The 18,240-nt window shown below is 45.1% G+C and overlaps 1 protein-coding gene across 17 annotated transcripts in view; it reads right to left on the bottom strand.

The window, feature by feature from the left end:
- The window catches only part of slit2 (slit homolog 2 (Drosophila)), a 537,548-nt gene that overhangs the window by 57,860 nt on the left and 461,448 nt on the right, over nucleotides 1-18,240 (bottom strand). For 11 of the 17 annotated variants that reach the window (XM_038791512.1, XM_038791503.1, XM_038791499.1 and 8 more), the window contains 2 exons: nucleotides 12,358-12,497; nucleotides 5,176-5,202 (listed from right to left, as the gene is read on the bottom strand). In XM_038791512.1, coding sequence (XP_038647440.1) covers nucleotides 5,176-5,202; nucleotides 12,358-12,497 — 167 coding nt within the window. The remainder of the gene's footprint in view (nucleotides 1-5,175; nucleotides 5,203-12,357; nucleotides 12,498-18,240) is intronic. The other 6 variants (XM_038791516.1, XM_038791513.1, XM_038791514.1 and 3 more) reach the window with 1 other exon arrangement.

An 18,240-nucleotide genomic window follows, 5' to 3' on the forward strand; every position in this document is an offset into this window, starting at 1 on the left:
TTCTGCACATGTGGGTGTTGATGATCCCATTCTACCTGTATGAGAGGACAGATTGTTTTTATTTTATCTGCTTGCTCTGTCTATTGTTAGGATAAATGCAGAGGATTTGTGGCAATAATGTGGCAAAGAGTAGTGGGAAGTCAGAAGATTGGGAAGGCTACAAAAACAAACAGAGGATAACAAAGAGAGAAATAAGGAAGGAGAGGATCAAATATGAAGGTAGGCTAGCCAGTAACATTAGGAATGATAGTAAAAGTTTCTTTAAATACATTAAAAACAAACGGGAGGCAAAAGTAGACATTGGGCCGCTCCAAAATGACGCTGGTAATCTAGTGATGGGAGACAAGGAAATAGCTGAGGAACTTAATAAGTACTTTGCGTCAGTCTTCACAGTAGAAGACATGAATAATATCCCAACAATTCAGGAAAGTCAGGGGGCAGAGTTGAATATGGTTGCCATCACAAAGGAGAAGGTGCTAGAGAAACTAAAAGGTCTGAAAATTGATAAATCTCCAGGCCCAGATGGGCTACATCCTAGAGTTCTAAAGGAGATAGCTGAAGAAATAGTGGAGGCGTTAGTTATGATCTTTCAAAAGTCACTGGAATCAGGGAAAGTCCCAGAGGATTGGAAAATCGCTGTTGTAACCCCCCTGTTCAAGAAGGGAACAAGAAAAAAGATGGAAAATTATAGGCCAATTAGCCTAACCTCGGTTGTTGGCAAAATTCTAGAATCCATCGTTAAGGATGAGATTTCTAAATTCTTGGAAGTGCAGGGTCGGATTAGGACAAGTCAGCATGGATTTAGTAAGGGGTGGTCATGCCTGACAAACCTGTTAGAGTTCTTTGAAGAGATAACAAATAGGTTAGACCAAGGAGAGCCAATGGATGTTATCTATCTTGACTTCCAAAAGGCCTTTGACAAGGTGCCTCACGGGAGACTGCTGAGTAAAATAAGGGCCCATGGTATTCGAGGCAAGGTACTAACATGGATTGACGATTGGCTGTCAGACAGAAGGCAGAGAGTTGGGATAAAAGATTCTTTTTCGGAATGGCAACCGGTGACAAGTGGTGTCCCGCAGGGTTCAGTGTTGGGGCCACAGCTGTTCTCTTTATATATTAACGATCTAGATGACGGGACTGGGGGCATTCTGGCCAAGTTTGCCGATGATACAAAGATAGGTGGAGGATTGAGGAGGTGGGGAGGCTGCAGAAAGATTTAGACAGTTTAGGAGAATGGTCCAAGAAGTGGCTGATGAAATTCAACATGGGCAAGCGCGAGGTCTTGCACTTTGGAAAAAAGAATAGAGGCATGGACTATTTTCTAAACGGTGACAAAATTCATAATGCTAAAGTGCAAAGGGACTTGGGAGTCCTAGTCCAGGATTCTCTAAAGGTAAACTTGCAGGTTGAGTCCGTAATTAAGAAAGCAAATGTAATGTTGTCATTTATCTCAAGAGGCTTGGAATATAAAAGCAGGGATGTACTTCTGAGGCTTTATAAAGCACTAGTTAGGCCCCATTTAGAATACTGTGAGCAATTTTGGGCCCCACACCTCAGGAAGGACATACTGGCACTGGAGCGGGTCCAGCGGAGATTCACACGGATGATCCCAGGAATGGTAGGCCTAACATACGATGAACGTCTGAGGATCGTGGGATTGGAGTTTAGGAGGTTGAGGGGAGATCTAATAGAAACTTACAAGATAATGAATGGCTTGGATAGGATGGACGTAGGGAAGTTGTTTCCATTAGCAGGGGAGACTAGGACGCGGGGGCACAGCCTTAGAATAAAAGGGAGTCACTTTAGAACAGAGATGAGGAGAAATTTCTTCAGCCAGAGAGTGGTAGGTCTGTGGAATTCATTGCCACAGAGGGCGGTGGAGGCCGGGACATTGAGTGTCTTTAAGACAGAAATTGATAAATTCTTGATTTCTCGAGGAATTAAGGGCTATGGGGAGAGAGCGGGTAAATGGAGTTGAAATCAACCATGATTGAATGGTGGAGTGGACTCGATGGGCCGAATGGCCTTACTTCCGCTCCTATGTCTTATGGTCTTATGGTCTTATGGATTGAACCCAATGCACAGATTATGAGCTCCACAATAATGTGGTGTCACATAAGAGTGGATAAGAGTGGTCCTAGGGTGAATGTGCTAAATTGGAGGAAGGCTAATTATAACAATATTAGGCGGGAACTGAAAAACCTAGATTGGGGGCGGATGTTTGAGGGGAAATCAACATCTGACATGTGGGAGGCTTTCAAGTGTCAGTTGAAAGGAATTCAGGACTGGCATGTTTCTGTGAGGAAGAAGGATAAATACGGCAAATTTCAGGAACCTTGGTAAACGAGAGATATTGTAGGCCTCGTCAAAAAGAAAAAAAGAGGCATTTGTCAGGGCTAGAAGGCTGGGAACAGATGAAGCCTATGTAGAATATAAGGAAAGTAGGAAGGAACTTAAGCAAGGAGTCAGGAGGGCTAGAAGGGGTCACGAAAAGTAATTGGCAAATAGGGTTAAGGAAAATCCCAAGGCTTTTTACACGTACATAAAAAGCAAGAGGGTAGCCAGGGAAAGGGTTGGCCCACTGAAGGAGAGGCAAGGGAATCTATGTGTGGAGCCAGAGGAAATGGGTGAGATACTAAATGAACACTTTGCATCAGTATTCACCAAAGAGAAGGAATTGGTGGATGTTGAGACTGGAGAAGGGTGTGTAGATACCCTGGGTTACATTGAGATCCAAAAAGACGAGGTGTTGGGCGTCTTGAAAAATATTAAGGTAGATAAGTCCCCAGGGTCTGATGGGATCTACCCCAGAATACTGAAGGAGGCTAGAGAGCAAATTGCTGAGGCCTTGACAGAAATCTTTGGATCTTCACTGTCTTCAGATGATGTCCCGGAGGACTGGAGAATAGCCAATGTTGTTCCTTTGTTTAAGAAGGGTAGCAAGGATAATCCATGGAACTACAGGCCGGTGAGCCTTACGTCAGTGGTAGGGAAATTACTGGAGAGAATTCTTCGAGACAGGATCTACTCCCATTTTGAAGCAAATGGACGTATTAGTGAGAGGCAGCATGGTTTTGTGAAGGGGAGGTCGTGTCTCACTGACTTGTTAGAGTTTTTTGAAGAGGTCACAAAGATGATTGATGCAGGTAGGGCAGTGGATGTTGTCTATGTGGACTTCAGCAAGGTGTTTGACAAGTCCCTCATCGTAGACTGGTACAAATGGGGAAGTCACACGGGGTCAGGGGTGAGCTAGCAAGGTAGATACAGGACTGGCTAGGTCTTTGCAGGCAGAGAGTAGCAATGGAAGGGTGCTTTTCTAATTGGAGGGCTGTGACTAGTGGTGTTCCACAGGGATAAATGCTGGGACCTTTGCTGTTCATAGTATATATAAATCATTTGGAGGAAAATGTAACTGGTCTGATTGGTAAGTTTGCAGACGACACAAAGGTTGGTGGAATTGCGGATAGCGATGAGGACTGTCAGAGGATACAGCAGGATTTAGATCGTTTGGATACTTGGGCAGAGAGATCGCAGATGGAGTTTAATCCGGACAAATGTGAGGTAATGCATTTTGGAAGGTCTAATGCAGGAAGGGAATATACAGTGAATGGTAGAACCCTCAAAAGTATTGAAAGTCAGAGAGATCTAGGTGTACAGGTCCACAGGTCACTGAAAGGGGCAACACAGGTGCAGAAGGTAGTCATTGGCCGGGGCATTGAGTATAAGAATTGGCAAGTCATGTTGCAGCTGTATAGAACCTTAGTTAGGCCACACTTGGAGTATAGTGTTCAATTCTGGTCGCCACACTACCAGAAGGATGTGGAGGCATTAGGGAGGGTGCCGAAGAGATTTACCAGGATGTTGCCTGGTGTGGAGGGCATTAGCTATGAGGAGCGGTTGAATAAACTTGGTTTGTTCTCACTGGAACGACGGAGGTTGAGGGGCAACCTGATAGAGGGGTCTACAAAATTATGAGGGGCATAGACAGAGTGGATAGTCAGAGGCTTTTCCCCAGGGTAGAAGGGTCAATTACTAGGGGGCATAGGTTTAAGGTGCGAGGGGCAAGGTTTAGAGTTGATGTACGAGGCAAGGTTTTTTACACAGAGGGTAGTGGGTGCCTGGAACTCGCTGCCGGAGGAGGTGGTGGAAGCAGGAATGATAGTGACATTTAAGGGGCATCTTGACAAATAAATGAATAGGATGGAAATAGAGGGATACGGACCCAGGAAGTGTAGAAGATTGTAGTTTAGTCGGGCAGCATGGTTGGCATGGGCTTGGAGGGCCGAAGGACCTGTTCCTGTACTGTACTTTTCTTTGTTCTTTATTCTTCTGTTCAAAGATATTTATTTACGGATTTGGATTCAGCTCTCTAATATTAGGGATATCATGCATATTAAAGCTGTTTACCCTCGAGACACATTTTGTGCTACTTATTGCTGTTTTACTTCATTTCTACTCTGGATGCCGTAATTATGTCATATATCTTGTTTGTTTTGTTATTTTATTCTGGATGGCTAATATGTTATACATTGTACTCTTGTCTAGTTCCTGGTGAACATCAGATAATTGCATATTTGTCTTACTTGGTTACAGTTTGTTTTGCCAGAGGTGAGGCGTAATAATCTACATCAAAACGATCAGCAAGCAACACAGGATCGAGCGCAAACAGGCTCCATTAAGCAGCATCACCCGCAATAATTATGGCATAAGGAATGAAACTAGCTACCTCAATAACAAATACCACATGTCAATGCAGCTGATATATCACAATTGAATCATATTCATCTATCCAGCTGATGCAACAGACAGCATATAGGAAAGATCTAGTTGAATTGGGGCCGGTGCGACTATGATAAAGCAGAATTATGCTTCTGTGCAAGGTAGAAGGGATGCAATTTTTGAACAGCAGATGATTTTTGGCACGTCATGAGGATGAGATCCAGTTATCTCTCAAAGCTGAAGATTTGCTAAAGAGCTGCTTGACTTGATATCCTTACCTACCTCACCATAATGATTTCAAAATAAGAGGGGGAAATGACAGTCGTGTCAGGAGGTGGGGGTGGAAATCATGCACCTCATTTCCAAGGAACAAGCAGGTGACAGGAACAAGAAAAAATGATCTGAGTCGAACAGCTCGTGGGGAAGATAAAAGGGGAGAAACAGACTGCGACTGACCTTTTTCCACCTCATTCAGATTAGCAGCTTGCAGTGACAAGAGATAGAAGAAACAAGAGATTTTCTGAGTTTATTCTTCTTAAATACACTGGAACAATATAATTCATCAGAAAATAAAAGCTTAGTAACTATCTGAGGGTTTCATCATCATCCCTCTATATTTCTATTTTCCTATATTATTTCTGACTTTTTTTATTATCTTTTTATCAGGGACAGTCTACCCTGTAGATCACAGTAGTCCAATCCTCATGAAGTAATTATCTTGGTGTAATTCATTAACTATTTTGCTTTTCTTCATTTTAAATCCATTTCTCACCCACAATTTCCTTCCCTTTTTTCCTAATAGCACTGATTGTTGCTTGGATATGGTTCTGTTGGTCTGGTTATCCTGCAGTACCCCAGGCAACTGACCTTTCGCATGAGCAATGAGTATCAGTAGGATATCCGACCGTGGAGGCCATCGCATTTGAGCCTAATCCTGCTAGTCCCTTAACAATGCATGCGCTTTTCAGCAAGGTTTGTCTAGATCTAGAGCCAGGAGCTTTAGCTGATTTTTCCTCTCTCTTTTTTTGTGGAACTGAGGTGAACTGTAAAAGCAAAACTATCATTTGGTTAAATTTGGATAACTCAGCTCCGGCCAAGAATCTAAATGGAGACTTTCTTGACCTGTATTTACTCAGTAACACACTGAAATGTGCATCTTCACATTAAGCCATTGGGAGAGACAACTTTTCTCATTCCAATGACTGGTCAATGGGACACAATATTGAAGCAGTCTAATCATTCTTCACCTGACAAAGCTGTAGAAATATGTTGACAAATTCTAAAATCTCACCTCTGAATAAACCTAGTCATTCAGTGCTTTCAGCAAGTGTGTTTAAGTGGCGCTGGCAAATTATGGTACAGACCAGTAAACAAAATTAATTGGTTTAATTAGTGGCATACGTTGGTCATTTGATTTCTCTAGTTTCATGTGTTCACCAGATGTCAGGAAATTCCACAATTAGTTGCTATTTCTTTGTCTGTTGACAAAATCCCTAGTGTTGCAAAAATGAGTTGACAAAATGTACAGAACAGGTTCAAGTTACTCACCATTGACTAAGGAGGCCAGTTTAGCTCAGTTGGCTGGACAGCTGGTTTGTGATGTAGAGCGAGACCAACAGTATGGGTTCAATTCCTGTACTGACTGAGGCTATTCATGAAGGCCCTGCCTTCTTAACCTTGCCCCTCGCCTGAGGTGTGGTGATCCTCAGGTCAGATCACCACCAGTCAGCTCTCCTGGTCACAGGGGAAAGCAGCCTATGGTCACCTGGGACTATGGTGACTAATTGCCAAAGTGGTAATGACACTACTGGCAATGTTCTTGGAACTAGTGTTAATGGTTGCCAAGCAATAATTGGTACTAGTACTCTCCCCCTTTCTACAACGATGTGCAAATCTCACTACACAGCAATATTTTACAAATTGACCAACCATTAATGTTGCTACAACTCCATTGTTTTGAAGTACAAAAATGTAATTTTTAAAAATCACAAGAGTTTTAACAAATTGCTACAAGCCACAGAAAGATAATATAAATGGGTGACCAAAATCTTGGTCAAACAGGTAGTTTTTCAACAGCAATCTACAGGAGTGGCAGTGGTAGTGATCACGAGGAAGGATACTGAGGCAGTGAAAGGCAAGGCCACAGAAGGTTTGGTACACGAGGATAAGAATTTTAAAATGGAAGTACTGTCAGACAGCGAGTCAATGGCCAATATAAATCAGTAAGTACAGCATGATGAGTGAACAGGACTTAATGTGAGCTAGGATGCAAGAGCAGAATTTTGGAAGAACTCAGGTTTATAGTAGCTGAAGCGGGCGGCTATCAGTGGAAGGTCAGTTAGGAGAGCATTGAAATAGTCATGTCTGAAGGTACCAGAGATATGGCTGAGGACGTCAGCAGCAGGTTAAGATGAGACACTGAAGAAATGGACAATATGACAGAAATGTAAGGCTGCATTGGTAAGGGATAGGGCATGAGGTTGGAGGTTCAGCACAGTCAAATAAGATACTGAGGTTGCAAACAGCCCAACTCAACCTCAGGCATTTGCTAGGGAGAAGTATGGACTTGGTTGTAAGATGACAGAGCTTGTAGCATCAGATTGGATTAGAGCATTTCATCTCAGTAAATATTAAATTCTGGCTGATAATACAACTGAAATTTCAAATGAAAATTGGACAAGAGGTTTAAGAGTCATCTAAACCAATATTGTCCATTTTACATTTTAATATGAACTCCACCAACTGGAGGAACATAAATATATAAGTAGGAGTTGAAATAGACTGTTCAGCCCTTTGAGTCTGTTCAAACATTCAATAGAAAGATGGCTGATTAAACTTAACTTAACAACAAGCAACCAAGCTGTGTACATCATTTTTGAAATGTGGCCTCCTTAAAGGGGCCTGACCTTCACAAAGAGGTATTTAGCAAAAGTATTTTTCTTGTTGACAACTAGGCAATAACAATAAATATTCTGACACACTTCACTGCATCAGAAGCACATCATGTCTCTCTTCTCAAATGAATAAATTTATACCGAAATTTAATCATGCACTTTTAGGTGCTTACTGGTGCCTATGTTTCTCAGGTGCTGTAACTGAGCTGCCATCATTGGATGGTATGAGGCCAGTGTTAAAGCCCAACACTTTACTGGTGTTAGGCTGCACATGATAACCTAAAAGTGCTGGAGATAGAATATCAGATGCATCAACGAATGGCTGTCAGTTGTCTGATAATACAAGTTTCTGATATGGTGTGGAAGACTGTGCAAGTGGAAGATGGGATCCTGAATAACCAATGTTTCTTTCCTTTTATTGAAAGTGATCCTGCCTTCTATAGTGTTCCAGCCATATGATGTGGAAGCTAATTTATGGAATATGCCAGCCAGTGACCTTTGGCACTAACTGCTCCAAAGCGTGCAGAAGATTATCTCCTTTGCTTAATCTAGGCACCAGTGATCATCCTGTGTGCGTCATATGGGGGAATGGCAGAAAACCTATGGGGTATGCCAGCTCTGTGGGTGTGTGAATCCCAGCTGCTCCTGGACAATACTCTCAGTACCCTATTGGCCGTTTTTGTAAGGAGTCAAAAAGTAATGTTAAAAATTTCTCAATTTTTGAAGGCTCTTTTCAAGATCTTAGGAAGGCCCTTATATATTCGGCTGCAGGGTGATATGCCACCTCTCGCTTGGCCTACTATTGTTCAGTCAAGGACAAAGAAAGTGCCAGCTTGGAATTTTCCTTCTTGGCCATGCTCCCTCTAACTCAGGGGTGGGCAAACTTTTCCGTTCAAGGGCCACATTCAGAAATTCACAATTCACAAAGGGCCGCATAGTATATTAAGTAAAATAATTACTTCACCCGGTTATGATTCTGGGTGCCTCATATAGAACAGTACAGCACAGAACAGGCCCTTCGGCCCTCAACGTTGTGCCGAGCAATGATCACCCTACTCAAGTCAACGTATCCACCCTATACCAGTAAGTATCCCAACAGCCCCCCCCCCCCCATTAACCTTAAAAAAAAATTTAAAAAAAAAAAAAATGTTTAAAAAAATTTTTTTCTTTTTTTTTAATGACTTGGTGGGCCGCAGAAATACCTTTGGCGGGCTGCATGCGGCCCGCGGGCCGTAGTTTGCCCACCCCTGCTCTAACTCCTCTTTGGGGCCCCAAACAAGGCTCAGCAGAAACTGGGGGGGGGGGGCTATAAATTTATGTCATGGCCTATTTCTGGTTCTTCTGGCTTTACGTTCCAAGAGGCTGTAGGGTATTTCGTCCCAGACTCTGCGGTCAGTGCATAGGATGTCATGGATAACTGCAATCTCAGGAGCATCCATTGCTAGATTTTGCCTTTTAATATAGCATTAGTATGAAAATGTTGACTTTTATCATATTTGAATGTATTTGCACCAGAGGTTTAAAATAATCATTTAGTAGTTAAGAAATGGAATAATTGTTGAAAAGAGAGACATATTGCTGAAGGTTTCTGTCTTTCACTCATCAAGACAAAGGCAAGGATGCCAAATTTTAAACAATAACAACAATTTACACGACAGGAGAAAAGTGTGTTGATTGGGTAGCAAGCCGACTCTGATTTGCTGAGGCATCGTCACGAATAAAGTAACGGGGATATACAGGGGCACCAAGCTTGCGCATAATTCAAAGGCAGTGCATGGCTTGAACATATTGGGCGCGATTCTCCGCCCCCCACGACGGGTCGGAGAATAGCGGGAGGGCCTTCCCGACATTTTTCCTGACCTCCCGCTATTCTCCCCCCCCCCCCCCCACGAATCGCTGCTCGCCGTTTTTTTACGGCGATCAGCGATTCTCCCCTAGCCGATGGGCCGATTTCCCAGGCCTTTACGGCCGTTATCACGAACGGCAACACACTTGCTCTCACCGTTCGTGAAAACGGGTGCAAAGTGCCGTTCTGGGGAACCGTGGCACCGATTGGCACGGCCGCACCACGGCCGTGCCAAGGGTGCCATGGGCCTGCGATCAGTGGGCACCGATCGCGGGCAGTGGGTCCGAACCCCGCGCACTCTTTGTTCCTCCGCCGCCCCGCAGGATCAGTCCGCGGGGCGGCTGAGGGGCATACCGGCCCGCGCATGCGTGGGTTTCACGCATATGCGTGATGACGTCATCCGCACATGCGCGGCTGACGTCATCGTGCGCGTCAGCCGGCGTTAACTTCGGCGCGCGGGCTTAGCGAATTTCGCTAAGCCTGCGATGCCGAGGTTCACGGGGCCCCGCTGCTAGCCCCGACCGGGGAGCAGAATCGGGTCCCGGGAGAGGGCGCGGAGGCTGCCGGGAAACACGGCCGGTTTCACGGCAGCCTTCACGACTCTCCGCATTTGCGGAGAATCACGCCCACTCTCAATGTTTGCAGAGGATAGGTCCCTGTGGATGCATGAACATCACTTCTATTAAACGTAAATGTGCCATGTTACGAGTTTGACTTATTATCTTAAATTGGTTGCTGCTGTGGCTGTTAGCGCACTCGGGATTATTCCGCAAATTCTGTCCAATAGCGGAATCATATGTAATAGCAGACAGTTTGTTTCAGGTGTGGGCTAGTTGAGTACAGGCTATATACTGCCTATTATGAACAACTGAAGGAAAATCCTGATCAATTCAAGCAACATGTTGCTTTGGTTATTTGTAATAGGCAGAGTACAGACCATGCTCAACTAGCCCACGCTTGTGAAAGCCAAAAGAAAACATCAACTGTTAGATATGGTATGGTGCTTATACAGCATTTGCTGTATGATCCTGATTGTGCTAATAATTACACAAACAACCAATTTAAGTAAGTCAGTGGAGCTCATTCATGCTTACTAGTGAGACTTAGTCACACACAAGGACTTTTCTCTGCAAACAAAAAGAATATGTTCAAGCTCTGAGCCTTTTTTGAATTACTCAGAAGCTTGCAGGACCTATAGTTCCCCATTGCTTTCTTCATGGCTACACCTCGGTCAATTAGAGTCAACTTGCCAACCAATCAGCACCCCTTTCTTCTGCAGTAAAATTGTAGTGATCACTTGAGATTTGGCATTCTTGCATTTGTCCCAATGTGTGCAAGACAAAAAACCTTGGCAATGCAACTTTCTTTTCAACAAAATTTACATTCGCTGAAATAGCTACACTATCTGCATTATTTAATATTTAATACAAATCTGGAAGTAAAATAACTGCTATTGTATAAATAATTGTTTTAACAATGTATCTCCATGCCGCTCTGTTCCAATTTACTGTTATACATGGTGCATTAGTAATAAGACAATTTTATGATTCCAATGCAGAAGTCAAAACTGAAATCCTGACTTAAAACACCTGAAATCGGTGCAAATCTGAAAATTTCCATCGCAAAGCACATCTTTGGGAATGCTATACTGTGAAATACAGCAGGCAGCTTCCATATCATGCTTGCCTTCAGCTCTATTCCCCCTCAATTCACCAGCAAGCTGTGATATGTTTCTTGTGCTTATAGGAAACTGGATCACAGCATTCCAAATACACAACGGAACAAAGCAGTGCAGAGCTTTGACGTTAAAGTCTTTGTTCCTCTGTTTTTGTTTGCGGTTAATGCATGTGGCACAACTACCTCAAAGTAGTGCGTTGGCATCATCCTTTACTAAATTATTTTAAACTGTGCATCTTCAGTGGTAGAAGCCATCCAGACATCTGCCTCTCAACTCTCCAGATGGCTCCAAGTCTATAAAGTTGTGTATTTTTAAAGGAAACTTACATTGCAGTGGTAAACCAAATTACTAAATTACAACATTTCTTTCATAAACTACCATTTGTTAGACTGAGGCCAATTTTAATAGGTTCCTATTCAAACAACAAAGCAAACAGAATACAAATGGAACAAGGAACTAGAACACAGCTTGCAATAGGTTTTAAAGTACATTCAAACAAAATTACAGACAATGTGAAATTGCTACCTTAAGGTTTAATCATGTCAAACACTTCAAACAGTTAGGAATTTAAAATCTAGAAATTACCGTTTGCAATATCAGTGTCTGAACATTTCACCTAGCATCCTAAAAGGAATGCTTTACATTCACATGTTAGCGTTGCAAATAATAATTTTAGTTGCAAGTTTTACTGCATTCATTTTGGTTTAGAAATGAATGCATGATTTTCTGACATACACACATGTTCCATTCTGTGTTTTAAGTGTGGTATACAGTCTTGGAATGTTCTAGGTCAAATCTCTGGTCTAGGTTAAATTAGCTGATGTCAGCTGGGGTGGTGATAGACAAAACTGCTACAACTGGCCTCACAGGAAGAATATCCAGGGGTTGAATTACTGGAGGATTGCCACAGTTTGTGGAATCATGTCCCCGCAGTGCCTTCAGGAAAGACTAGGTCAGGGGAGAAAATGTGAGGGAAAAATATGGAAAAAGTATTCATTTAACAAATTATTGCACAAGCAGTCCACATTTAAAGAAGGAAAATGCTGGTTTATTTTAATATAGCTTGTTTCAGAGCAGAAAAAGAAACTCTGCAACTGTTGGCAAGTTTCTCATTACGCTTTTCTCACTGAAAGAAACATAATCTTACCCTCATCTCTTTAATATGCATCTATTGTTGGTTTTGGACTAATCAGATTGCCACCACCTCCTATTTCGCTTACCTGTAAATTCAGGCGGACAGAGGCAAGTGTAGTTATTGATCCCATCAATGCAGGTGGAATTATTCTCACAATCGTTGTCCTCGCAGTCATCAATATTTATTGCGCAGACCTCACCTTCAAAGCCATCAGCGCATGAGCACCTGAGAGAACAGGACAACTGACATTCAATCACGAGGAAGTTCAAAATGTAAAGTGTAAAACACGTCAAAATTGTTTTGATTAAACAGAATGGCTTATGCATATCAATGTTTCCTGCACACTCACTGTACTGCAATAGTCAAATCTTCAGAATTAATGGTCCAGTTAATGCAGACACAGGTAAGTGACTTCACTGCAAGTCTCTTTCAATCGTTGACCTAACCTTTAAAAGGGGTGACTAACATTCAGTCAACCAGTCTGCCACTAGACTGGCTACAGAGATCATGAGCTATCGCCATTTCACATTCTGCTCTCCCTTCCATCCTCAGTCACATTTTGTTTCAGGTTTTCCTGTACCCAGACCCATCACTTAATCCTTGGCATCCCTTGTAATTTTCCTATCAGGGACCCATTTAATCAACTTCTGAGCTTCTATTTGATGTGAGTGCATTGACAATAATTTGAATTGTGAGAAGACTGTTTTTGTCTTCCTACTGATATTTTGGCCTTCACAAACCGAAAGGGGTACCAACTTCATGACCGTGCAGCTGGTGTGTGACCACGTGATGCACATCATATACATCTGTGCCCGATACCCAGGCAGCATGCATAGCGCCTTCATCCTGGCACACTTGATAGTTCAGACACCTTCGAGGTGCACCCCCAGGTGAGGGGTTGGCTCTTGGGCGACAGGGGTTATCCAGATATGCCTATCCGGAGGCCACAGACCGATGCGGAGACTCGCTACAATGACGTTCATGTCGTGACCAGGGGCATGATGAAGTGGTGCATCGGTGTCCTGAAGATGCGATTCAGATGCATGGACCTCTCTGGAGGGGCACTAGGAGGATCAGGATAGGTAGAAGATGCAGCCTGGGCAGCCACAGGAGGTCGCTCAACTTGTGCGCCAGAGTCGCTGCGCATGGGATGCTCTAATTGCCTCCAGGTTCATCGACTAGGGGTCTGCCCGTTGGGTCAGCACGAACATCCCGTCCCATGTCCACACTCCTTTCCCCCGACTAACCACCCCTCCTATGTCCACCCTCCCTGCAACATGGCACCATGATTTCTACCTGCCTAACTATGGGGTGCAGGTCGTAGGTTGGCGGTATGAGTGGGTCTGGTTGCTGGGATGGAAGGTGATGACGACCCGATCTGTGATGAGCTCTGTTGCTCCGCATCGTTTGACAATGTTGGACTCCTGATCACATGTGGTAGTATGGCTAGAGAGATCATATTACCAAAGAACCAAGCTGCCATTGGTACAGCAGCCTCGCTGCCCATTGGCCCAGGCAAGTCATGTGCCTCTCTGCCAATTGGTTGTGGCTGGTCATGTGACTCCCCGCCAATTGGCTGAGAGGTTGGTAGCTCCGCCTACAAGGCAGGGTATAAGAGCTGGTACTGGCTGGCAGTCGGCCTTTCTCTGTATGACCACTGCCGGGCTCACATCTAGCGTATTAAAGCCTGTTGTTTGGAACTTCACTGCGACTCGAGTCCAATTGATGGTGCATCACCACAGTAATAATTTCCACGATCCGGATGGGTGATCCCTGCATGCCAGCTGGCCATTCCATCACACCGTTCCATCAAATCCATGGGATGGAGGAGGGGATGGTGGGACTGGGGGGTGGGGGCGAGGAAAGGGGCGGGAGAGGAGCGATGTGCGGTGGCTGACCTGGCAGCCCTGGACTGTGCCCAAGTGCAATGGCTCAATATCACCCCTCTCCCCATCGCCCGATGAACACCCCCCACCCCCTCTGCATCTGGCCCAGTCCAGCCCATCCCTCATACCCTTCTGACAGAGCATTGAGGCAGGTTGGAACGTTTGTGAGCAGGAGCCACCGGATATTCGGCGGGGCTAGGAATCGCGCCGTGCCGGTTGCCCCCCCCCCCGGCGATTCTCTGGCCCGCGATGGGCCGAAGACCCGCTGCTGTAATGCCTCTCCCACCGGCGTGATTCAAACCACCTCCCTTACCGGCAGGACTGGCGGCGCAGGCGGGCTCCGGGGTCCTGGGGGGGTGCGACGGGCAATCTGGCCCCCGGGGGGGTGCCCGCACGGTGGCCTGGCCCGCGATCGGGGCCCACCGAGCCGAGGGTGGGCCTGTGCCGTGGGGGCACTCTTTTCCTTCCGTGTTGGCCATAGCTTCCGCGATGGCTGACACGGATGTGACGCCCTCCCCTGCGCATGCGCGGGATGACATCAGCAGCCGCTGAAGCTCCGGCGCATGCGCGGACTTCCACCAGCCGGCGAAGTCCTATTGGCCCCGGCTAGCGCGGCGGCAAAACCCTTCTACGCATATGCGTGAAACCCACGCATGCGCGGGCCGTTATGCCCCTCAGCCGCCCCGCGGACTGATCCAGCGTGGCGGCGGAGGAACAAAGAGTGCGCGGGGTTCGGACCCGCTGGCCCATGCCACCCTTGGCACGGCCGTGGTGCGGGCGTGCCAATCGATGCCATGGTTCACCAGAACGGCACTTTGCGGCCGTTTTCACGAACTGCGAGAACAGGTGTGTTGGAGTTCGTGAAAACGGCCGTAAAGGCCTGGGAAATCGGCCCATTGGCTAGGGGAGAATCGCTGCTCGCCGTAAAAAACGGCGAGCAGCGATTCGTGTCGTGGGGTGGCCGTGGGGGGGGGAGAATAGCGGGAGGTCGGGAAAAATGTCGGGAAGGCCCTCCCGCTATTCTCCGACCCGTCGTGGGGGGAGGAGAGTCGCGCCCTAAGTCTCTGAAAGGGAGAATCCTGGCACATACGTGAGAACTGACTTGGAAGAGTTACTAAATGAGGGAGTGAGGTATGGATATGGTAGGTTATTCACGGTCCTCAGAGGTCCTATTTCCTTACCTAATGCATATTTGTGTATTTCCCCTGCACTGCAAGAATCAGCAACTCATCCAAACTAGTATCTCCAATAATGTAATCAGCATTACTACTTAAGTAAAGCTGTTCCAGATTGTGTGGTGGTGTAGTTTGCTGCCACATCAAAATGCTTAACCAGAAAATGGTAAGAAGTCAATTTACACCTATGACCCATACAACGTTGGAGAAGAATCAAGTAAAAATCAATCACTTCCCCACAAGCAAACCCAGAAGTGAGTTGATGATAGGTCACCTACTTGCAGTGCAATTGGTTTTACAGCAGAAGCCTAGCCAGGAGAAGCTGAAAGTTTGAACGTTCCTAGAGAGAGTTTCACCACTGAAAACTGGGCCGGGATTCTCCCCTACCCGGCGGGGTGGGGGGTCCCGCCGTGTCGGAGTGGAGTGAACCACTCCGGCGGGAAAGGCCTGTCAGCCGCGGGACTTCGGCCCATTGTGGGCCGGAGAATCGCTGCGGGGGGCCTGCCGACCGACACAGGGGGCCTACCGACCGGCACACGCAATTCCCGCCCCCGCCGAATCTCGCCGGCCCCAGGCGATTCTCCGACCCCCCTTCCACCCCTGATCTCTATTTACCATTCTAACATCACCAAAGATATTTTATTTTCAATTTAGTAAAGGCTTCTCAGAACTCAATTTCACACAAGATGTGATAGAGAGGTTCTCAGCACTGGATCCTTTATCTCCAATAGAGGATTTGGCAAGTCTTCCATTGCCTCTACAGGGTCTACCATAACCGCCAACGGTCTCTTGGATCAGTGGTGGCTGAAGCCAAACGAGTGATATTCAGCAGGAAACAGGGCCACATCTACTCACCATCATTAATTGTGGCAGGGTGATCTGGGATTGTGTAACCTGCAGTTAGGCATTGTGGGGCGGTGAGGGGGAAAGAGGTGAAGGAGGCCCATTGAAGGGTGGTGGGGGAAGACTCAGGCATGATTCCCTCTCCATATTTCCTCACTATTCTCCTCAATTTTGGACGGTCCAGCAAAGGAAGTTCCAGCCCAAAGCAACTGAAAGAAGAGTTTCTCAGCTTTACTGAGAAAAACTTTTTAAAAATAGCCAACATGGTTTGGTATTCACTGGTGACTCACTGCTTGAAGTAACTGTAACCAAACCATAACAAGAAGGCTCAAACCCTAATTTTAAGCCTGTGCTGACTGAGTTAATCTCAGGCAGAAAGGTGCAGATCTTGTGCCACAGAGTTCCTGGTCCTGTCTTATATGTAGGCATGGATGCCCTTTCAGCAGATGCGCCACGTTTACAACTGGCTATCTATTTGCGCAGTGCAATCAATGCCATAAAGTCATTGCAGTTATATACACTAGATTGTACAAACCCATGCAAATCGGTTGATTGTACCACCTATGTTTGAATAGATTTTCCACTATCCTTTTTATCAGTTATGCCCACTACTCAAACATAACCAATTGAAAAACCTATCTTACTGTTTTAGTGGAATAAAATAAATGGGATTATTGTAAATTACCCCATGCAAGCACCATTTAGCATTGCAGAAGATAAGGCAAGCCTATCCCTCAGTCGGACAAGCCCTTAATTGAAAATACATCTCAATGTAAATTTTCACTCTTTCCAGCAGAATATTTCATTAAATAGTTCAGCACATTTAGTAGCGGTAATAGAATAACTGTCCACAAATCAATAGCTACATAAAATCATCCTGCTGCTAAAACTGTAGCCGGTTCATCTTTCCACCCAAATAAAAAAGATTTTTATTATCTTAATGATGTATGCAAGTATGAAGCTGCACGTATACTTAACAACCTTGATGAATTAATTGCCATTCTCATGTGAAATTATTAAACTACGCTAATAAAGAGCACAGCTTCATAATTTATGAGCATGCAGCTGCACTCAGTTTAAGCTTTTATTTATCTGTGACGCTTTGAGGAGGTTTATCTGCTCTGCTGCAGCAGTTTGAGAACGACTTTCTCATCTTCTGTTTCACTGCAATAACATTCTATCAATTCTCACCCGACCATAGCAGAACACATTTGCGAAAGAATACTGCATGTCATTGCACTCTTCAACTGCGAGCATGCACCCTGTGCAGAGCCAGCAGGCAAACAAATGATTTAAAGCCACTGAAAATTCAATTTGATTTATGAGTGGCTGCACAGATGCTGAACAATGACCATCACTTGCACCACGTACAGATATTCCACTTTCGGGGAAACTGGAGCTCTTTAGTGTGGTGGACCTCCTCTAAGTAACAGAGATGCATTTCTCAGCCTTAGAGCTTTTGAAGTTTTTTTGATGGGCTTCCCGGCCTCCATCAGTAATGGAGTCGTGCTGCTGACACCATCATTGTTATCAACTTAAATATAATTGTTCAATTATTTTCATACTTAGTACCTACACAATTGCTTGGCAGTTTAATTTTAAATATGCATCCATGGGCGTGAATTTCAGACATTTTCATATCATTTTAACATGCACTTTTGGCGAGTGCCCCATCATCTCTCATGAAGCAGTGAAGCTTGCCACCCCCACATTGATTCTGTATACACTTCCCGCTGCCTCAGGAAGGCAGACAGCATTATCAGAGACCCCTCCCACCCAGGCATTGCCTTCTTCCAGACTCTTCCACCAAGCAGAAGATACAGAAATCTGAAGACCCGCACGTCTAGACATAGGAACAGTTTCTTCCCCACAGCTACTAGACTCTTCAACAATTCTCCCTCGTTCTGATCTGTTCCCTGTAAGAACACTATTGACGAAGCCCTATGCTGCTCTTGCTCATATATTTGCTTTGTTTGGCGCCTTGTTCCGCACTGTAACCAATCACTGTTTGTCGATGTACTATTTGTCAATGTTCTCTGTCGATTATTCTTTTTTTACGTACTA

Source organism: Scyliorhinus canicula, chromosome 3 (assembly GCF_902713615.1).
Source record: "Scyliorhinus canicula chromosome 3, sScyCan1.1, whole genome shotgun sequence".
Lineage (NCBI taxonomy): Eukaryota > Metazoa > Chordata > Chondrichthyes > Carcharhiniformes > Scyliorhinidae > Scyliorhinus > Scyliorhinus canicula.